General features: G+C 41.1%; 2 protein-coding genes across 10 annotated transcripts in view; one reads left to right on the top strand and one right to left on the bottom strand.

Moving 5' to 3' along the window:
- LOC118394681 (disks large-associated protein 1-like) overlaps nt 1–12,967 on the bottom strand; it is a 130,961-nt gene extending 117,994 nt beyond the window's left edge. For 4 of the 8 annotated variants that reach the window (XR_008065212.1, XR_008065214.1, XM_052463775.1 and 1 more), the window contains exon 1: nt 7,384–7,838. The gene's annotated coding sequence lies outside the window, so the exon portion shown is untranslated. Of the gene's footprint in view, nt 1–7,383; nt 7,839–12,793 lie in introns of those variants that run through there. The other 4 variants (XM_035788130.2, XM_052463778.1, XM_052463776.1 and 1 more) reach the window with 3 other exon arrangements.
- An 8-nt stretch (nt 12,968–12,975) lies between these two features.
- On the top strand, nt 12,976–22,476 carry LOC118394683 (carbonic anhydrase-like). 2 transcript variants are annotated; one of them, XM_035788134.2, is made up of 7 exons: nt 12,977–13,146; nt 13,449–13,646; nt 15,002–15,120; nt 15,232–15,324; nt 15,445–15,507; nt 15,620–15,775; nt 19,187–22,476. In XM_035788134.2, exons 1-7 carry the CDS (start codon nt 13,113–13,115, stop codon nt 19,304–19,306), a joined length of 783 nt encoding a protein of 260 aa, XP_035644027.1. In that variant the 5' UTR covers nt 12,977–13,112; the 3' UTR covers nt 19,307–22,476. The 2 variants fall into 2 exon arrangements, with proteins under 2 accessions (XP_035644028.1, XP_035644027.1); XM_035788135.2 differs by lacking the exon at nt 15,232–15,324 and having other exon boundaries at nt 12,976–13,146.
- The last annotated feature ends 760 nt before the right edge of the window (nt 22,477–23,236 follow it).

Genomic DNA, 23,236 nt, shown 5'->3' with positions numbered 1-23,236 from the left:
TGAAATCGGACATTTACATCCACCTTAGCCAACTACATTTAAACTCAGTTTCACAATTACTGACATTTAATCCTAGTAAAAATTCCCTTATGTCAGTTAGAAGAAAGTGGTGATCCTAAGAATTTGAAATGTCTGAATAATAGTAGAGAGTGACTTATTTCAGCTGTCAGAATAACAGTTGAGTATTTTCCGGCATTTGGAAATTGCTCCCAAGGATGAACCAGACTTGCGGAGGTCTACAATTTTTTTCTGAGGTCTCGGCTGATTCCTTTTGATTTTCTCATGATGTCAAGCAGACACACTGAGTTTGAAGGTAGGCCTTGAAATACATCCACAGGTACACCTCCAATTGACTCAAATGTCAATTAGCCTGTCAGAAGCTTCTAATTACATCATTTTCTGGAATTTTCCAAGCTGTTTAAAGGCAGAGTAAACTTAGTGTATGTAAACTTCTGACCCACTGGAATTGTGATACAGTGAATTATAAGTGAAATAATCTGTCTAAACAATTGTTGGATAATTACTTGTGTCATGCAAAGTAGTTGTCCTAACTGACTTGCCAAAACTATAGTCTGTTAACAAGAAATTTGAGGAGTGGTTGATAAACAAGTTTTAATGACTTCAACTTAAATGTATGTAAACTTCTGACTTTAACTGTATCATATCCCAACCAAAAACCGTGGGTAAATGGCAACAAAATCAATCAGATACAAAAACACAGTACAGTGACAAAATGGAATCGCAATTCAATCATGCAAGACATGTTGCAAGGACTACTGTATAAAGGGAAAACCAGCTACGTGGCGAACACCAATGCCGCAGTCCCAGACGAGCTAAAAACCTTTTTACGCTTGCTCCAAGGAAATCATTGATCCTCCTATGAGAATCCCCGCTGCAGGGTGCTCTCTTTCTCTGTGGACAAAGTGAGTAAGACTTAAGTCTGAGAATACTTTCAAAGCAGCCGGCCCAGATGGTATGGCTGGAGTATTTATTAACATATTCAACCTCTCCCCATCTCATTGTGTAATCTTCACATGTTTCAAGTTGTCCATCATTGTCCCTGTACCCAACCAAACAAAGGAAACTTGCCTAAACAGCCATCGCCCTGTGGCACTTCATGATGACAGAAGTGAGTGCTTAGAGAAGCTGATCAAGGACCAAATCAGCTCCACCTTACCTGACACCCAGGTTACCTGACACCCTGGACCCACTTCAAAATGCATTGCACCTCAACAGATCCACGGACAATTGCCACAGCACTGCATACTGCCCAATCACATCTTGACTAAATGAATACCTATATGAGAATGCTATTAAATGACTACAGCTCAGCTTTCAACACCATAGTCCCTTCCAAGCTGGTCATTAAGCTCAGGGCCCTGAACACCTCCCTGCTATGATCAATGCCTCTCCGTAGCCAATGTTTTTTATTTGATTTTTTAATTAACAGGTAGGCCAGTTGAGAACAACTTCTCATTTACTACTGCGACCTGGCCAAGATAAAGCAAAGCAGTGCGACACAAACACAGAGTTACACATGGGATAAACAATCAGTCAATAACAATAGAAAAATCTATATACAGTTTGTGCAAATGTAGTAAGATTAGGGAGGGAAAGGCAATAAATAGGCCATAATGGCAATATAATTACAATTTAGCAATTAAACACTGGCGTGATAGATGTGCAAGTAGAGATACTAGGATGCAAAGGAGCAAAAAAAAATACAATATGGGGATGAGTTAGTTGGGTGGGCTATTTACAGATGGGCTGTGTACGGGTGCAATGATCGGTAAGCTGGTGCTTAAATTCTTTGGGACAGGGGACAATATTTTCACGCCCGGATGAAAAGCATGTCCAAAGTAAAACGGCCTGCTACTCAGACCCAGAAGCTATTATTAGTAGATTTGGATAGAAAACACTGAAGTTTCTAAAACTGTTTGAATCATGTCTGAGTATAACAGAACTTATTTGGCAGGCGAAACCCCGAGGACAAACCGTTCAGATGTTTTTTTTGTTGTCACTCTTTATAATGAGTTTTCATTGGGAATCCAGATTTCTAATCGACTTTCCTGCAGTTCCTATCGCTTTCACTGGATGTCAACAGTCTTTATAAATTGGTTGAAGTTTTTCCTTTGAGAAATTAACACTGTTCAGAATGAGGCACGGGAGGGGAAGTGTACTCTTTGTTAGAGGCGCGTGACCTGAAAGCACGCTCCACTTTGTTTTCCTCCGGTATTGAACACAGATTCCGTCTTCGATTTGATCTATTATTTGCATAAAAAATACCTAAAGTTGTAGTACAAAAGTAGTTTGAAATGTTTAGACAATGCTTACAGGTAACATTTGAGATATTCTGTAGTCACGTTGCGTGAGTTGAACCTGTGTTTTTCTGGATCAAAAGCACCAAATAAATTGACATTTTGGATATATATCGACGGAATTAATCGAACAAAAGGACCATTTGTGATGTTTATGGGACATATTAAGTAAGGTAAGGCATGAATTATATTTTTATTTCTGCGTTTTGTGTCGTGCATGCAGGGTTGAAATATGCTTCTTTGTTTACTGGGGTGCCATCCTCAGATAATAGCATCGTTCGCGTTAAAGCATTTTTTAAATCTGACACGTTGTTTGGATTCACAACAAGTGCAGCTTTAATTTGGTATATTGAATGTGTGATTTCATCAAAGTTGAATTTTTATAGTAATTTATTTGAATTTGGCGCTCTGCATTGTTGGCCATGGTGGGACGCTACTGTCCCATATATCCCAGAGAGGTTAAAGCTACTGAGGGAGGGTTCAGTGATTTTTTTTTTTTAAACATTTTTTTTATTTTTGGCGCTCCGGTACTGCGCGGTAGCAGAGAGAAACGTCTATGACTTGGGTGACTGGAGACTATGAACATTTTTGGGGCCTTCCTCTGACAACGCCTTGTATATAGGTCCTAGATGGCAGGAAGCTTGTACTGGGCTGTACGCACTACACTCTGTAGCACTTTACGGTCGGATGCCGAGCAGTTGCCATAACAGGCGGTGATGCTCTCAATGGAGCAGCTGTATAACTTTGAGGATCTGGGGACCAATGCCAAATATTTTCAGTCTTTTGAGGGGGAAAAGGCATTGTTGTGCCCTCTTCACAAATTTCTTGCGGTGTTTGGACTATGATAGTTTGTTGTTGATGTGGTCACCAAGGACCTTAACTCTCGACCTGCTCCACTATAGCCCCGTCAATATGAATGGAGAAGTGTTTGGCCATCCTTTTTCTGTAGTCCACAATAATCTCCATTGTCTTGCTCACGCTGAGGGAGAGGTTGTTGTCCTGGCAACACGATGCCATGTCTTCAACTTGCCCACTATAGACTGTCTCATCGTTGTCGGTGATCAGGCCTGCCACCGTTGTGTAGTCAAAACTTAGATGGTGTGTGTCATGCTTGGCCACGCAGTCGTGGGTGAACAGGGAGAACAGGAGGGGACTAAGCATGCACCCTAAGGAGCCCCCGTGTTGAGGATCAGCGTGGCAGATATGTTGTTGCCTACCCTTACCACCTGGGGGTGGCCCGTCAAAGTCCAGGATCCAGATGCAGAGGGAGGTGTTTAGTCCAAGGATCCTCAGCTTAGTGAGCATTTTCTTGTTTGTTTATAGCCTTATACAGCTCGTTGAATGCAGTCTTAGTGCCAGCATCGGTTTGTGGTGGTAAATAGACGGCTACAAAAAATATAGATGAAAACTCTTGGTAGATAGTGTGATCTACAGCTTATCATGAGGTATTCTACCTCAGGTGAGCAATACCACGAGACTACCTTAAATATTAGACGTTGCGCACCACCTCTTATTGACAAATAGACACACCCCCACCCCATCGTCTTACCGGATGTAGCTGTTCTGTTCTGCCGATGCAAGGGAAAACCCAGCCAACTACACTTCTCAAAAAAATAAAAGGGAACACTTAAAACAACACAATGTAACTCCAAGTCAATCACACTTCTGTGAAATCAAACTGTCCACTTAGGAAGCAAAACTGATTGACAATACATTTTACATGCTGTTGTGCAAATGGAATAAACAGGTGGAAATTATAGGCAATTAGCAAGACACCCCCAATAAAGGAGTGGTTCTTCAGATGGGACCACAGACCACTTCTCAGTTTATATGCTTCCTGGCTGATGTTTTGGTCACTTTTGAATGCTGGCGGTGCTTTCACTCTAGTGGTAGCATGAGACGGAGTCTACAACCCACACAAGTGGCTCAGGTAGTGCCGCTCATCCAGGATGGCACATCAATGAGAGCTGTGGCAAGAAGGTTTGCTGTGTCTGTCAGCGTAGTGTCCAAAGCATGGAGGCGCTACCAGGAGACAGGCCAGTACATCAGGAGACGTGGAGGAGGCCGTAGGAGGGCAACAACCCAACAGCAGGACCGCTACCTCCGCATTTGTGCAAGGAGGAGCAGGAGGAGCACTGCCAGAGCCCTGCAAAATGACCTCCAGCAGGCCACAAATGTGCATGTGTCTGCTCAAATGGTCAGAAACAGACTCCATGGGGGTGGTATGAGGGCCCGACGTCCACAGGTGGGGGTTGTGCTTACAGCCCAACACCGTGCAGGGCGTTTTTCATTTGCCAGAGAACACCAAGATTGGCAAATTCGCCACTGGCGCCCTGTGCTCTTCACAAATGAAAGCAGGTTCACACTGAGCACATGTAACAGACGTGACAGTCTGGAGACGCCGTGGAGAACGTTCTGCTGCCTGCAACATCCTCCAGCATGACCGGTTTGGCAGTGGGTCAGTCATGGTGTGGGGTGGCATTTCTTTGGGGGGCCGCACAGCCCTCCATGTGCTCGCCAGAGGTAGCCTGACTGACATTAGGTACCGAGATGAGATCCTCAGACCCCTTGTGAGACCATATGCTAGTGCGGTTGGCCCTGGGTTCCTCCTAATGCAAGACGATGCTAGACCTCATGTGGCTGGAGTCTGTCAGCAGTTCCTGCAAGAGGAAGGCATTGATGCTATGGACTGGCCTGCCCATTCCCCAGACCTGAATCCAATTGAGCACATCTGGGACATCATGTCTCGCTCCATCCACCAACGCCACGTTGCACCACAGACTGTCCAGGAGTTGGCGGATGCTTTAGTCCAGGTCTGGGAGGAGATCCCTCAGGAGACCATCCGCCACCTCTTTAGGAGCATGCCCAGGCGTTGTAGGGAGGTCATACAGGCACATGGAGGCCACACACACTACTGAGCCTCATTTCGACTTGTATTAAGGACATTACATCAAAGTTGGATCAGCCTGTAGTATGGTTTTCCACTTTAATTTTGAGTGTGACTCCAAATCCAGGCCCTCCATGGGTTGATAAATATGATTTCCATTGATTTGTGTCAGCACATTCAACTATGTAATGAAAAAAGTATTTAATAAGAATATTTCATTCATTCAGATCTAGGATGTGTTTTTTTAGTGTTCCCTTAAGTTTTTTGAGCAGTGTATATATTATCCATGTCGTCGTTCAGCTATGACTCCGTGAAACATAAGCTTTTACAGTTTTTAATGTCCCGTTGGTAGGATAGTCTCAAACGGAGCTCATCCAGTTTAAAGGCCACTCACTGACATTCTCACAAGGTACCCTGATCTTCGCCCCCTGTATTTCCTTCATGTGAATGACAGGGATTTGGGCCTTGTCTGGGATCAACATTTTATCCTTCGCGTTCAACTCAATAAAGAAAAAATCTTTGTCCAGTTTGAGGTGAGTAATCTGATATCTGGTCAGATATCCAGAAGCTTTTTTCGGTCATAAGAGACAGCAACATCAACATTATTTACAAAATAAGTTACAAACAATGCTAAAAGAACTCACAAAATAGCCCAATTGGTTAAGAGCTCGTAAAACGACAGCCATCCCTTCCGGCAACATTTTTAAACCTCCCTTTGCAACTGGATCCTGGACATCCTGATGGTCCACTCCCAGGTGGTGAATGTAGGCAACACATTCACCATGCTGACCCTCAACAAGGGGGGCCACTTTGGGGTGCATGCTAAGTCCCTTCCTGTACTCCATGTTCAGCCACAACTGCGTGGCAGTGCACAACTCCAACAATATAATTAAGTTTGCAGATGACAACGGTGGTAGGCTGGATCACCGACGACAATGAGACAGCCTACAGGGAGGAGGTCAGAGACCTGGCTGTGTGGTGCCAACCTTTCCCTCAATGTCAGCAAGACAAAGGAGATGATCGTGGACTACAGGAAACAGAGGGCTGAGCACCCCCATCCACATCAACAGGGCTGTAATGGAGCAGATCCAGAGCTTCAAGTTCCTCGTTGTCCACATCACTAAGGAATTATCATGGTCCACACACACAAACGCAGTCGTGAAGAGAGCACGACAACGCCTCGTCCCCGTTCAGGAGGTTGAAAATATTTGTCATGGGCCCACAGATCCTCAAAAAGTTATACAGCTCTACCCTTGAGAGCATCTTGACTGGCTGCATCACCGCTTGGTATGGCAACTACTTGGCATCCAACAGCAAGACACTACAGAGGGCAGCCCAGTACATTACTGGGGCCAAGCTTCCTGCCATCGAGGACCTCTATGTCAGAGGAAGACCCTAAAAAAAGTGCCATCTGATGTAGGTATTAATAATATTTAGGAGGGGAAACCCTGGCAATACCTGCTTAGTTACATAGATAAATCTGCAACACTGATGTCTTCTCTCTCGTCTTCTCTCTGCTAGAATGATAACGCCCATCTCTGTCCATGACTTGAAGCAATACTTTAGAGCAACAGTATACATCTATGAAATACTACAATTTGTCTCCTGATTAGTAGGCTATTTGATATACTAATCGGAAGAAAGTGTGTTTGATCAAAACACTCATGTTCAACTATGCAAATAGCAAAAACTTGTTTCCAAACACTTATTGAACAGTTAAATGACTCACGAGCTATAGACACAGCATGCACTGCATTCCAAGACGAGAAAATAATAGAATACTGTCAGAAAATGTGCATGCATTCATCGATAGCTTTAACTCAAACAGCGCACAGACTATTCACGACATGTGTAGGAGCAGCAGGCTTGGCTTTTGCGGTCTTTATCTTGCTTCATATGTTGCGCTGCTGTGTGCAACTGATGTGGGCTGCTGTATCGGCGCTAGAATTCTGGAATTTCATTGTGCGATCAGCGTGTGTTTGTTACAACCAAAATGTTGGTGGTTACAATGTAGCCTATTTTAAAATAATGCCTTTCGGCCAACAAACAGTTGTCAAAGAAGGTAGATAGTAGGCTAATGTGGTCCATTCCTCACCATTAGTATATTCATCAAATCAACCACTTGCTATTTGTATGGAGGAAAACATGCAACATATCGGAAAAATATTGAGAGCTTACCTTCAGAGTATTCTCAAGTCAACATTCATGAGTGGAACGATATTCGATAAATCCTAAATGAAACAGCCGTTTATGAGAAATAATAGAAGCGACTGGTGGTGGGCAGTATAGGTATCAAACCGCACGAGCCTCTGCTCCATGCACCTGACAGCTCGCTCTGTTGATGCAACGCATAGAGGAGGAAAACCCACACAGCAGAAATCAAGATGCCACTAAGACCCGGCATGGCGGATGGACCTGGGACAATTAATTGTTTTTGGCTGCTAAACTGTTGTGATGGAGACAATTGCGTAGGGAATATAGAGTATAATTATGAATTATTTATACAAATGTTTTCCTTCAGCACATAGACAATTGCCACCAAACATAGAACTGACTTCACAACAATGAATTGCTCTACCATATTTTCAACAAAACATATACACCGAGTGTACAACACCTTCCTAATATTGAGTTGCAACCCCTTTTGCCCTCAAAACAGCCTCAAACCGTTGGGGCATGACTATAAGGTGTCGAAAGCTACCCACAGGGCTGCTGGCCCATGTTGACTTAATTGCTTCCCACATTTGTGTCAAGTTGGCTGGATGTCCTTTGGGTGGTGGACCATTCTTGATACACACGGGAAACTGTTGAGCATGAAAAACCCAGCAGCGTTGCAGTTCTTGACAATCTGGTGTGCCTGGCACCTATTACCATATCCCGTTCAAAGGCACTTAAATCCGTTGTCTTACCCATTCACCCTCTGAACGGCACACATAGGCAATCCATCAAGGCTTGAAAATCCTTCTCTAACCTGTCTCCACCCCTTCAGATGTCCCTAATGTTTTGTACACTGTGTATTATATTTTTTGGGTATTTTAAAAATGGTTAAACATTTTGTCAGAGATATGAATACTTGTGCCGAACAGACTTATGTAAGTATACATCTAGACCTTGTAACATCCAGTTATTTAGATGGCTTATGTTAAGAACTGAGGCATTCATATACTTTAGTTTAACTTTACTCAGAAGTACGCTGGCATTACATAGTTCACATGGCATATCCCTCCCACCCGCTGGCTACTGTAAAACATGGAACTGGAATCTCACACGATGAAAAGACAGACTGGATTATGGCATAACGTTCACTACATTACAGACCTAACAAAGAAAATTGACTGTGGGCTATTAATAGCCTAATTATACAGCATTTCCTAGAGTTGTGTCCAATATAATCCCTAAAAAGCAACAGCAGATTGTTCCCATCCATTGCCAGTAATACTGATCCATGTAAGTTTGTTTTTATCTCAGCATTGTGTAGGGAGGGGCAGTGTATTGTGTGTTAGGGGCCCTTAGAAAATAAAATACAACAGTTAGTGTGCCCAATTTTCTAATTATTATCTCACACACTGTGTAGCTGTGTTAGTAACTAATGTGGCAATGATTGCATGATTGAAAGCAATGCTTTACATGTTAAAGTGAAATGCTGAGGGATTACTTTCAGGACTACAAAACTCAGTGTCCTCCAGCCCCCTGCCTAAAATTCTGCAGTTTTGATAGTAGTGAACTACTTACCATAACAGTAGCATACAAACAATCTTTACTGTTTATGTCCAATGTGTGCTATAGCTTTACCAGTTTTATACACTGAGTGTACAAAACATTAAGAACACTTTAATATTGAGCCGCACCCCCTTTTGCCTTCAGTACAGCTTCAATTCTTCTGGGAATGGACTCTACAAGGTGTCGAAAGAATTCCACAGGGATGTAGGCCAATGTTGACTCAAATGTTTCCCATAGTCATGTCAAGTTGGTTGATGTCCTTTGGTTGGTGGATACTTGATACACACAGGAAACTGTTGAATGGAAAAAAACAGCAGGTTTGCAATTCTTGACACACTCAAACCTGTTTGCCTGACACCTACTACCATAACCAGTTCAAAAGCACTCTTTTCTTGTCCATTCACCATCTGAATGGCACACATAACACTCCATGTCTCAATTGTCTTAAAGCTTAACAATCCTTCTTTAACCTGTCTCCTCTCCTTCATCTACAATGATTGAAGTGGATTTAACAGGTGACATCCATAAGGGATCCTAGCTTTTACCTGGATTCACCTGATCAGTCTGTACACAGTGTCTCTCACCCATTGACATTTTTTATGAAGAAACATCACATACTGTAACTAACTATACACTCGCACAGCTCAACATGCTGACCTATCAAAGCACTAGACAATAAGATATTCTCCCATCCTGTGAGGTAATAGGGACTGTGCATGCAGAGAGGAGATGGCAGGTTATTCAGTGGAGATCAAATGGGGACTGGCATCTGCTTTGCAAACAGATTGGGCTTGTCCACAACTGTGGCTCATTAGTTATCATGCTGTCACTATAAACAGAGGGGGACATGACGAAAACCCATGACAGCTGCAATTTAGTCCACCACAGAATTCTGCTGATAAATCAAAACTGTGAGAAACGACAACAAATTAGTTAGTGAAGATGATGTAATGAAGTTACGTTTGGGACTGAAGAAAGTGAAATTAAATCTTGCTTTTTGGAGAGATTGACATTCATTTTGTATAAACTGACCATTTAGGCTATAGTATACTCTAAATATTTCCTGATCAAAAACAATGAGATGGATGTATTTATTTTAGAAGTGTATAGAAACATAACAATTATGAGGAAAAGCATTCCACTTGGTTGTCTGTAAAGGTCAAACTGTTCTGTCTTGTCAGACTGCTGATGCCATTTCCTGTCGGTCAGAAAAATCGTCATGGGAATCAAATATTGTAGAGAAATGAATGAATGGGCCAAATGAGATCACGTCAGAAGATCCTTGCGTTAGTGCCATTTGTTCCCATACTCAGGCTTACTATTCCATCTGAACTGGGGACAAAAACACACATCTGTGCCATGAAAAGAGGCTAAATCACACCCTTTCAGAGCTGAGATTCCCCCGTATTGATTTTGTTCGTAGGATGAGATGTTTTTTTGGTAAGAAGAAAAGAAAAGCTGAATGGATAAAATCACGATAAATATGTTTGATTTGCTTAAATTGTAAAAAGGCTCATTTAGTCTAAGCAAGATCTCAAATGGCTGCATTACATGTTTTTTTTTACAATAAACACTCACTATTAAATAATGCCTTGCATATGTTTTAGGTTTACTCGCTGTACCAGATGCCAATTTATTTCTATTCTACCCTAACAATGTTGTCTACACCATCAATGGGCCTCTGAGTAGTGAGATCTTTGTTGAAATGTCCCCAATCATCTGTAAATCCAATTTATCTAATTTTAGTACTCTGATTTATACATGACACTACCCCATCCTCTCTCGCACTATAGACCCAATTAGTCATTGTCATTTTGTCCCTTGCTAATAGTTTATAGGTAGAAATGACAAATCAAGCCCTTCTTTCTGTGGGCTTAATGAGTCCTTTTCACTGAGACTTTGCGAGAGCTTGGGACTATAAGGTTCTATGTGCAAAAAGACGATTGAGAACTGGTTTTAAAGTTCCGAACCCTCATTGGTTTGAATGGTCAGCATTTTTTTTAAAAATTGTATTATTTTGACCTTAACATGAACCGAGGTATTTAGAGTACTATATAGGTAGAGGACATTGAACAGAAGGCTGTGTCAATAACTCTGTTTGGACAGAAATGCAATAAGGTTCTAAGGTCTCGTAATAGTACTGATCATTTTTGGGCCACTTACTCAACTGGAGGGCTGACGTGTGTGGTCATATCAATACAAGTACAACTAATTACAGAGGAGAGCCTCTCTTTTATGTAAATGTATCTACACAACTTTTGACTTTCTTGCATTCTTTGGATGGAAGGTTGGGCATCATGCATGCCTTTTTGTTTCTTTGTGTACCTAACAAGATGTCTAAATAAGATGAGTCACAGTATGATTTGCCCTGATATGACAATATATATCATACTGATATTGTACAATTAAAAATATCTATAATTGCTGACACAAACTATGCCGCACCCTAACAAAAGTGTATGTGCATTTTGCAGTGAAAAACATTGTGGCAAAAAATAAATTTAAAAAAGTTAAGGATACTGAAGCATAATTTAAATGATATGATCTTAAAGCGCACATTTTACTTCCTACTTCCAAGATATTCTCTGTGTTAATCATGGATCATCTCATCCAGCCTTTGCAGGTCAAAATGCACAAGGGGATGTGTTGGCATTGAGTATGTGTGTCAGTGACAAAAACAATATAAAAGACATGTGAGAAGCAACTGTCAAACATGGGGATCCAATCACGGCCTACATAAAACACTGTGTTTCTAAATAAAGAACTGGCACAACATGTGTGTGATTGTGTCATGATAAATATGCTAATTTACATTCACCACAAGAGAATGGAATATTATCAAAATGACAGTGAAATGTTGATTTATTTCTAATCAGCGTTTCCGCATTGTCGGTTTAGAATTTCTGATATAGAAAAGTCATGCTTACTGCACAACTGGTTAGATCCCAAACTGTATCGCATATAGCCTATTCATTATTATTAACCTCACCTGCGTCACCTTGTTCAAGTTTGGTAGTAATTGTGTCAAGAAGCAATACCCAGCAATTGCCACATGTTGCAGTCATTGCTAAGAAGAGAGTAGACATATGCGAATGCCAATGTCTGTGATACATCATTGTACCAGTAGATGGAAGCAAATGCACATGACATTTTCTTGGACTTGACATAAAGCAAAATGTCCTTTAATGGATTCAAATACACAAATCCTGGAAAAAAAGCATTTTCAGGAATATTTTGAATTACCAAAAACTATGCGTCACGTTATCAACAAAATGGAACGTGTAATTCATTGGCACTTGTTTCATATCAGTCAACTCATTCCAAATGACATTTGTTTAACCGATGTTATAAAGTGACGAATAAACTGGTAGGCGCATAAAAACAAGTTTTGCCAAATTATTTATGCACATCTGGGCAAATATTGTGCCAAGTCTAATTACCTGTAGGCCTACTACTGGTGACTGACGTCCTATTGTCTTTGTCCCTTTAATTAAGCGCTGGAGAGGAAGAGTCTATTGCGCGTATAATATTAGGTTTTTACGCTGACTTCAAAGGGACATCGGCAGTTCATAGAAAAAATCAAATGCCTTGCAGTTTGATTTGCATACTTGTTTTCCATCTTGTCGATTCTGCTCTTTTCACATCTCACATACGACAGGCTAAGTGTTCTACTACTGGCTGAGACTACGTAGAAGAGCTCAAGGTCAGTGAAACTGGCAGGCCTCGCTAACAGAAGATACATCTATTTGGGGATAGCACTAGAAAAAACCCTCAGAGGACACCATGCTGAAGGAACTACACATGAAATGTGTGTAATTTATTAACAGCAAAGCTTTTGGCAAGACTACATTGTCTGGAATGCACTCACTCAACAGGTTCTCCTTCTTTCTCACCATCTGAGACCAGGTCGACTGATAGAATGACACGCTCCACAGTGAATGGGACCAAAAGAACGTGGTGTGATCCGGTTCATGTATTGAATCTGCTTGAACACCTGCTTTGATGACGCCAAAAGATAACGAGGCTAAACCCACCCACTTGAGGTACAGGACAACTGATACGAGGGGAAGTCTATATAGCCTAAACCCTGACACCTGTTGTTCAAGGGTATCACAAATTAGATCCTTGCATCGAGGTCTAACCATTTGAAAGTGATTATATTTGCGTAGGAGCAGACGTCAATAATCATGTCTCATGGCTGGGGTTACGGACCATCTGACGGTGAGGCATTCAGTGTCATCTGACGCTGATTGCACTTTTGCAACCTACTAGTTGAAACTAAATTGCAACAGTTGCAGGAAAGAGTAGCTCTATGCATTTATTATCTGGAAAAAAAACTAAATAAGTGTTAATATTTTCTGGTGTGTTACTGTAAATAAATCATTAGCCCTACATTGTTAGGTTATTGTCATACGTTTATGAATTTATCTGTGAGAACACAATTGGACTGTTTAGAATAGAGTGAATGATACATTTGTATGTTTCCTCTGTTTTTGTCTTTGTCCTGTTTTTTTCTATCATAGGACCTGTCAACTGGTGTAAGGACTTCCCCATTGCTAATGGGCCCAGGCAGTCTCCTATTAATATTATTAGTGGCCAAGCATCCTACGATTCTGCCCTGAACCCCCTCAAACTGCACTATGACCCATCCAACTCCACAGACATTCTGAACAATGGCCATTTCTTCCAAGTTGGCTTTGTGGATGATACTGACAGTTCAAGTAAGCCTTAGAATCCATATGCAATTATATACATTCCATGATTATCTCCGTTTCTCACTTCACAAAATATGACCTTCATTTTCTATATAAGTTACATTCTGATGGGTTCTGAGGTGTGGATTCAGTAAGGTAAGGGGCAATGAGAATGAGGCTAGCTGCAAACTGGTTACATATTAACTCAGTGGCTGTGTGTCGAACAAATATCAAACACGGTGTTGAATTAATTTCTGTATGCACTGTCTTTGTCCATTGTGCATATAGGCTGCTGTACAGTAGATGATATTGATAGGTGGGTTGAGAGTAGGCAGGTGTTTGAAAAGACGCTAGTTGTCTGGTTGTTGTCTATTGACGTGGTGCCGGGAAGCAAGCACACCTGTCTGCAGACTAGATTGTTCAAAACGAACGTTTCCTACCCTACCTTATCATTTATTTTATAGTAGTGTATTTTACGATCAGGATAATCTATGAAGTAAGCATATTGCGGTATTGCTTCCCAACGTGTTCCTTTTGAGTTGTTAGGGAGAGTACTTTTGCACATATAACACACTGTGGCTGAGGAAAAGCGCTTCTCCCAATATAAGTGAACCCCAAATCATGTAGTTATCATATTTGTGCCTCTTCGATGGTCCATCGTTCGGCTTTCCCGGGTAAGGGGGCAGTAGCTCTTCGACTGCATCAGATTCACAACTGTCACTGTCAGTGTCCATGACAGCTGGGCTCGCAACAAATGTGGAATTACTGATACTAGCTTTGGATGTCCTCATGGAAGCTGAACAACTTGTCGTTGACAGGTGCAGTACCGATGGTAGTAGCAGTACTACCAGTAGAGCTGGTATGTGTGTCTATGGACGCGGGCATTACTTTAAAAAAAATAAATTTTCGAGCAAATGGAATGAGCATCAACTACATTTGGCTACATACGGACCGTTAGTGGAATTCCCGCGAGAGAGTAACGGTTAATGTGATTGGATGTTAATTATTTGACTAGGCTACCTGTATATGACATTGTGTTATTTCACTGAACACTAGATGGTTTAATTTTATTTTTGGCAGTGAAATGAGGCTACTCAGGCGAGGGGATAAAATCCTCACCCAAATGTATAGCCCCGTTGGAAAATATAAATGGACTTTTTTTTTTTTTTTTAAATGTGAATTTAAAAAAATAGAAATGTGAATCACGTTTTTATTTGGCGAACACCTGCCTTAAATAAATTCAAACGCAACAGCCTGTAACTGTAGTAGATGACTAGTAATCATCTGTCATTTGCCTGCATTTGGACACTTTGGATATTTTGAAGAGCAGCATTAAAAGTGCCTGCGTGTATGTTTGTGTGTCCGTGCGTTCCTGCTCGCAGCACTGACCGGAGGCCCCATCACCGGCACATACAGGCTGAAGCAGTTCCACTTCCACTGGGGAGCCAGTGATTACAGGGGCTCTGAGCACACCGTCAATGGAATCAAGTTCCCATGTGAGGTAGGCAGTTCAAGACCTAGATTTTACAACCGGACAAGCTGTATGACTTCAGATCAGTATTTGGATTGGCTACCTGAGCTAAACCTGACATCCATCTTTCTGTTTTTAAAGCTCCATCTGGTGCACTGGAACACCAAGTACCTCAGCTTTGGTGAAGCTGCTAGCCATCCTGATGGTCTTGCTGTAGTTGGAGTGTTTCTGAATGTACAGATCTAATACAATTGAAATGTTTAGAATTAGTTCATATGCTATTTATGCTTCCTTGTGATTTAATTCTAAAAGTTGCCTGATTCCCTTGTTTAACTGAATTCTTGTTTCCTATAGCTTGGTGCTGCAAACCCCAGACTACAAAAGGTTCTGGATGCTCTGGATGCCATCAAATCAAAGGTGAAATCAAAACTGACTACTACTCAAATTTAGCTGTAGTGGGAATTGGATGGGAATGTTGAAGTAAGTCTTTGTTTAAACATGTATAAATCACAATTTGTGTCTTCTGTAGGGGAAGCAAACTACGTTTTCCAACTTTGACGCCGCAACTCTGCTGCCTGACTCACTGGACTACTGGACATACAATGGCTCCCTGACCACTCCCCCTCTGCTGGAGAGTGTCACCTGGATTGTCCTGAAGGAATCAATCAATGTCAGCCTTACCCAGGTACAATAACTTTACACAGCACCTTCATTGTCACTAATCAACTTCATCAGTTCAGCCCCAATTCATTGACCAAGGTCAGCACTGGTGTAGCACACCCTGCCACACAGACAACTAGGTTAGTTGTACTCTAGTTTTTATAGTCAGAAGTTTAGCCATTCACTTAATGGACTTGGCCGCTTTCACTTTAGATTACATTATCGTGGTGGCCCATAGTGCTTATTTAGTAACTCCTGCCAGTATCATTTGAATAGCCCACCACTTCTATGAAAGTAGCCTTCACCCATATTAATATACCAATCATGTGTTAGTAAAGGTATGTTCTTTCCCTATATCATGGGCTAAAAAAGTTTGTTACTCCATGCGGTCCTAGAACTTCCGAAGTCTGTCTGTAAATAATTTACAATCTGTCTTCCTATGATGAAATAAGAAACACATCTGCAACAGTACATAGCTACACAGACACCTCCCCAATTATTAGAGATTAAAGAGTGGACCGTTTCTTTTATACTGTTTTTTTACTATGTGTATTCATACAGTGGTCTTCGGAAAGTATTCAGACCCCTTGACTTTTTCCACATTTTGTTACATTACATCCTTTTTGTAAAATGGATTAAATATTTTTTCCCCCTTAATCTACACACAATACCCCATAATAGCAAAGCAAAAACAGGTCTAGAAATGTTAATTTATTTCAAATAAAACAGTGAAATCACATTTACATAAGTATTCAGACCCTCTACGCAGTACTTTGTTGAAGCACCTTTGGGTATGACGCTACAAGCTTGGCACACCTGTATTTGGGGAGTTTCTCCCCTTCTCTGCAGATCGTCTTAAGCTCTGTCAGGTTGGATGGGGAGCGTCGCTGCACAGCTATTTTCAAGTCTCTCCAGAGATGTTTGATCGGGTTCAAGTCCAGGCTTTGACTGGGCCACTCAAGGACATTCAGAGGCTTGTACTGAAGCCACTACTGCATTGTCTTGGCTGTGTGCTTAGGGTCGTTGTCTTGTTGGAAGGTGAACCTTCGCCCCAGTCGGAGATCCTGAGCGCTCTGGAGCAGGTTTTCATCAAGGATCTCTCTGTACTTTGCTCCGTACATCTTTGCTTCGATCCTGACTAGTCTCCCAGTCCCTGCCACTGAAAAACATCCTCACAGCATGATGCTGCCACCACACTTCACTATAGGGATGATGCCAGGTTTCCTCCACTTGGCGTTCAGGCCAGAGTTCAATCTTGGTTTCATCAGACCATAGAATCTTGTTTCTCATGGTCTGAGAGTCTTTAGGTACCTTTTGGCAAACTCCAAGCAGGCTGTCATGTGCCTTTTTACTGAGCAGTGGCTTCCATCTGGCCACTCTACCATTAAGGCCTGATCGGTGGAGTGCTGCAGAGATGGTTGTCCTTCTGGAAGGTTCTCCTATCTTCAAAGAGGAACTCTAGAGCTCTGGCAGAGTCACCTCCCTGACAAAGGCCCTTCACCCCCGATTGGCCGGGGGGGGGGGGGGGGGCAGCTCTCGGACAAGTCTTGGTTGTTCCAAACTTCTTCCATTTAAGAATGGAGGCCACTGTGTCCTTGGGGACCTTTAATGCTGCATATTTTTATATATTGGTACCCTTTCCCAGATCTGTGGCTTGACACTTTGCGCTCTACGGACGATTCCTTCAACCTTTTGGCTTGGTTTTTGCTCTGACATGCACTGTTAACTGTGGGACCTTATATAAACAGGTGTTCGCCTTTCCAAATCATGTTCAATTAATTTAATTTAACACGGGTGGACACAATCCACCTGTAGAAACATCTCATGGAGGATCAAAGGAAACAGGATGCACCTGAGCTCAATTTCGAGTCTCATAGCAAAGGGTCTGGATGCTTATGTAAATAAGGTTATGTTAAAAATAAAATTTCATACATTTCAAAAAACCTGTTTTCGCTTTGTGATTATGGTGTATTGTGTGTAGATTAATGTGGATTTTTATTTAATCCATTGTACTGTAAAGTAACAAAATGTGGAAATAATCAAGGGGCTTGAATACTTTTCAAAGGCACTGTATACTGTATTGATAGTTAATTCTAATATACCTACTACTGTACATTACATTTTGTTACACTGTTTATTTATACACTGTATTCTTGACATAACTCATTGTAATGTACAGTGTCTCCTGCTGTACATATCATTCTTAGTATATGTTATTGGTGAATATATGCATAGATTGTATTTGGATTACTGATAGTGTTATTTGGGTTGTTAACTGAATTCTGATTTCTTATTTCTAGTTTTTGATTATTATTTGTGTACATGTTTGACATTTTTGCTGCACTGTTAGGTGCTAGTAACACAAGCATTTCGTTGCATCCGCTATAACATCTGCTAAACTGTATACGCCACCAATAAACTTTGATTTGATTTATTATTGAAGCTCCTTGGGGATATCAAATCCCGAAGTCCAATTTCACCAGCTGGCATTTACATTTGGTCCCCAAGAAGACTTGTTTACTGAAAGCTCAAAAAGCTGCAGTCAAAAGCATTGTCTCACAAATGTCATCATGAAGATTGTAGCCCTCCCTAAATCGACACTTTCAGCCATATGCATTGCTGAGGTAAAGTTAAGGTGTAGCGCAAGGCAGCAATAACTTGGATGGAGAGAGTTTTACAGTTCTCACAGAGTACTGATGCAATGTCGTGTTGGAAAAAGCCTTTCACCTATATACAGTAGGACGGTCTAGGACCCATGCCTAAAGAGTGTGAGACTACAGAATAAAGAAAATTAATGCACTTTCATTATTTTTTGGGTGATTTCACATTTCGCTGTCAATGAGAACAAGTTGAACAGTGTGTCAATTGATACGGTCTACACCTACATTTTGAACTTTTACTAGGAAATGAGACTGTACAGACTCTGCAGCTGGTCATTGTCATGGTATGCATAGTAATATGAATTTAGTGAAGACATTTTCATTCTTATAGCAACCTGGATGTACACTCTTTACTTGCTTATGGCTGTACGTCTGATTACTTTGATTCCAATGTGGAGTTTGTGCTAATGACAAATTTATATGGCTTTGCAGGCGAATATGAGACCCACATGGTTTAACAAGTGAGGTTTAGGTGAACTCTCTACCAGAGAGGGGTTCCCAAGCTGCACGCTGGTGTCATTGCGCATACTGTTCTATTCTTCCCTCTGTGATTGTGTCCTCCACTCTTTATTCTCAAAACTTCACTCTACATTGTGATCAGTTAGACCTCTATAGGAACATTGGTACTTATTTGAAATTGTTTTAGGGATTATAGGAAATCGTTTTTGGAGAGCAGTAGGCCACAGCAACCACTTTAGCATGAGTCAAAGGCCGCAGTGTTGACATTCTGCTTCTAACCATTGTATCTCCCTTTCTTGCGCTCTCTCGCTTGACAGATGGGTAAATTCCGCAGCTTGAAATTCAGTGGGGACGGAGAGGCACATTGCTGCATGCAGGACAACTACAGACCCACTCAGCCTCTCAAGGGACGCAAGGTCCGCCGGTCCTTCAAGTAAACAGCCACGTGTCACACCATCCCCCATCCATCTTCCCCAGGTTATATATACATCGTGTGCCATTTTAGCACATGCATTGGTGTCAGAATCTGCTAATTGTTAACCCCATTGACAAAACCATCAGTAAATACTACAAAACAGAAATGTAAACTTAAACCAATGCAATTTAATAACGAGCCAGTGCAGATGAGATTTATGCGCTGGTATGGATGGATAGCAGCTCCTGTAATCCCTGACGATCAGCCTCAGGATCACCCTAGATTAATGTAATTTAGCTGCCTGCCCCTGCAATAACAGATGAGTCAGTCAGAGATAGAGGCCTTTAATGGTATAATACTACAGGGCTTTTTTTCTCTTCTCTACTCTCAATAAGCACAAACAGTTGCTATGCAAGAGATGGAATCTTGAATGAATCCTTAAACACTTACAATATAAAAATGGAATCTTCACATCATCAATGTATTGTTTGATTTGTGTTGCTTTAGATTACAGGTCCATGCCAAATATAAGAGCTGTAATGTAAGTGTTATATATATATATATATTTGTACTCATAACTTACCTCTCTACCAGTGCATTATCGTTGTCTTAAAATCACGAGTGAAAGAAAATGTTGTGTGTGAGGTGTCATTATGTCATCCAAGTCCCATCCACTATAATGAAATCCTGTGTTAATATCAGTAACTGTTTATAAACTCAATGTTTCTGGAATGACACATCTGTTGGAAAGCTTTGCACATTTTTGGGGGTATGTGGAATTACCACACTACAGAAATGTCAGTTGCCCTTTGGCTGTGTGGGATCAGCCTTACCCAGCTACGGAAACAGACCCCACTGTTGATAATCAGATATCTTCCTTTTAAGTACGGACAGAAGGCTTATTTTACAGTCACGTGCCCTTAACAAGGAAGAATTGACCTGAGTTCTCCACCTCTGGTTCAGGACAAGTTAATCAATCACGTTGTGTGGTACAAACAACAGTCACTGCAACTTAAATGTCTTTGATTAACCCGTTCACATCCTTGTACAATATCAAAATGCGCCTCAGAACAAATGACTTTTTGTGTAAATGCATGGAATTTGGTGTCAACATAGTAAACGTGTCTAGACAGGTCACATTGAAATGTTAAGATTATCATACTTCGTTAAAATGACTTCAGCATATGCATGTCGACTCATAGTATTGTTCTTTGACCTGTTCTAAACCCAACTATGTCTAATATATGATTCAACTCAGTAGTTTGAACCTACAGCTATTTCTCTATAGTACTATATTTAGTCTTTGGACACATGGGTTACTGTTTTTTTACACATTTCAAGAATCTAGTCATGTGAATACAATCAAATGATCAGAATAATTTTTGGTATATAGATTGTCAGGACCAATATACACTGCATATACGAAACCTGCTCTTTCCATGACAGACTGACGAAAGGTGAAAGCTATTATTAATACCTTATTGATGTCACCTGTTAAATCCACTTCAATCAGTGTAGATGAAAGAGAGGAGACATGTTAGAGAATGATTTTTAAGCTTTGAGACAATTGGGACATGGATTGTGTATTTGTGCCATTTAGAGGGTGAATGAGCAAGACAAAATATTGAAGTGCCTTTGAACGGCGTATGGTAGTAGGTGCCAGGCGCACCGATTTCGAGTGTGTTAACTGCAACACTGCTTTTTCACACTCAACAGTTTCCCATGTGTATCAAGAATGGTCCACCAGCCAACTTGACACAACTGTGGGAAGCATTGAAGTCAACATGGACCAGCATCCCTGTAGAATGCTTGACACCTTATAGAGTCCATCTCAATGCCCCCAATGAATTGAGACTGTTCTGAAGGCAAAAGGGGGAAGGTGTTCTTAATGTTTTGTGCTCTCATTGTAGTTGTCTATTTTGTATTATTTAAAGATCTCCACACTCCTGGGGTCTTGCAACATTAAGGCAGATATATAGAATTTTATATATTACATTTTATAACACTTTTAGGCCACTACTCCACTATCACATATTTACAATACAACGCCTGTGTGTGTGCCTGTGTGTGTGTGTGTCTCTTCACAGTCCTCGCTGTTCCATCAGATGTATTTTTTAAATTTTTTAATCTGATTCTACTGCTTGCATCAGTTACCTGACGTGGAATAGAGTTCCATGTAACAATGGCTCTATGTTGTACTGTGCACCTCCCATAGTCTGTCCTTGACTTGGAGATTGTGAAGAGACTTGCTGGCATGTCTTGTAGGGTATGCATGGGTGTCTGAGCTGTGTGCTACTAGTTTAAACCGACACCTCAGTGCATTCAGCATGTTAACACTTCTTACAAAATCAAGCAGTGATGAAGTCAATCTCTCCTCCACTTTGAGTCATGAGAGTTTACATGCATATTATTAGTGTTAGCTCTCCATGTACATAGGGCAAGGCGTGCTGCACTTTTCTGAGCCAATTGTCATTTCCTGGAGGTCTCTCTTTGGCACCTGACTACACGGCTGAAAAGTGCGACAAAATTAGGGACTGTAGGAACCTGCCTTGTTGATAGTGTCGTTAAGGCAGAGCTTTATTATGGACAGACTTCTCCAATTTTAGCTACTGTTGTATCAACATGTTTTGAGCATGACAGTTTACAATCCAGGGTTACTTGCTCAATTTCCACATTATTTATTACAATATTTAGTTGAGGTTTATGGTTTAGCAAATTATTTGTCCCAGATACAATGCTTTAGATTTTGAAATATTTAGGACTAACTTATTCCTTGCCACCCATTCTGAAACTAACTGCAGCTCTTTTTTTAAGTTGCAGTGATTTCACTCGCTGTAGTAGCTGATGTGTATAGTGTTGAGTCATCCACATACATAGACACACTGGCTTTACTCAAAGCCAGTCACATGTCATTAGTAAAGATTGAAAAAAGTAAGGGGTTGACCGCTGCCCTGAGGAATTCCTGATTCCACCTGGATTATGTTGGAGAGGCTTCCATTAACCCTTTGCCACGTACGATCACATATTTGTGATCATTGTTGACTGGTCCCTGCAGCATACCATCTCAAATATGTGATTGGAACAGTAGTAACAGAACATATGATGGAACAAACTTGTATAAACAGCATTGTTTTCTGAAAGCATCTAAACACTGCTTTGTACTGCTGGGAAATAAAGGTCTTCACACCTTTATTCATCAATATCACCTTTTATTGAAAAAGATAAATGCGAACATCATCATCCAAATATCACACAGAACACATCCACAGCCAAACTCATTCCATAAACCAGTCTAAATAAAAGGTTGTGCTAACAAAAAACAAAACGGTTAGCAACCTAACAGCTAGACTTGTTTATCATGTACCACATCTCTGGTGAGCACAAGAGAGAAATATGGTTTAGAAAAGTGATGGGTGTCAGCTAAGCTAACTGCAGCTAAATTCTTTATGATGGCAGCCATGTTTGTTTGTTTGACAAGCGAAAACTCCCAAATCCCAGAATGCCATTCACTATAAGACGCAAATAAACAAAGTAAAAGATGGCTGCACCCATTGCTTGAGAATATTAACTTAATTTGTCAATTTTTCATCATATTACAAATCTTCAATGTACTTGTTACAGTGTATACAAGAACTGGAGCACATGACTTGACAAGTTATTTACCATTTTTGACAAAGCAATTATAATGTTATCCCCTCAGATCATCACAACAAATACAAGCCTACTGCCTAGCCTAACCATAGTGTGAAAGATATACAGGGATGAAACCATTTTAGGGGGGGTTTGTGGGGGTAGAAATGGAGCGAGGTTTCGTGGAGGGATGTGATGCAGGAAATATTACTATGATGGGGGATTTATTTATAAAATGGGGGGCAAACACAGGAGAAGTTTATACGCTAAATAAAAATAAAACCCCTGGAAGGGAGGGGGGGGGTCTGAGCTGGCAACCCTG

This window comes from Oncorhynchus keta, chromosome 15, assembly GCF_023373465.1.
Source record: "Oncorhynchus keta strain PuntledgeMale-10-30-2019 chromosome 15, Oket_V2, whole genome shotgun sequence".
NCBI lineage: Eukaryota > Metazoa > Chordata > Actinopteri > Salmoniformes > Salmonidae > Oncorhynchus > Oncorhynchus keta.
The sequence above is the reverse complement of the archived record's forward strand: the minus strand, read 5'-3'. Positions and strand labels throughout refer to the sequence as shown.

Coding starts and splice junctions, on each gene's coding strand:
- LOC118394683 (XM_035788134.2), top strand. CDS start 13,113: ATGTCTCATGGCTGGGGTTACGGACCATCTGACG. Junction 13,647..15,001: donor GGATGATACTGACAGTTCAA/GTAAGCCTTAGA, acceptor TCCTGCTCGCAG/CACTGACCGGAGGCCCCATC. Junction 15,325..15,444: donor TAGTTGGAGTGTTTCTGAAT/GTACAGATCTAA, acceptor TGTTTCCTATAG/CTTGGTGCTGCAAACCCCAG.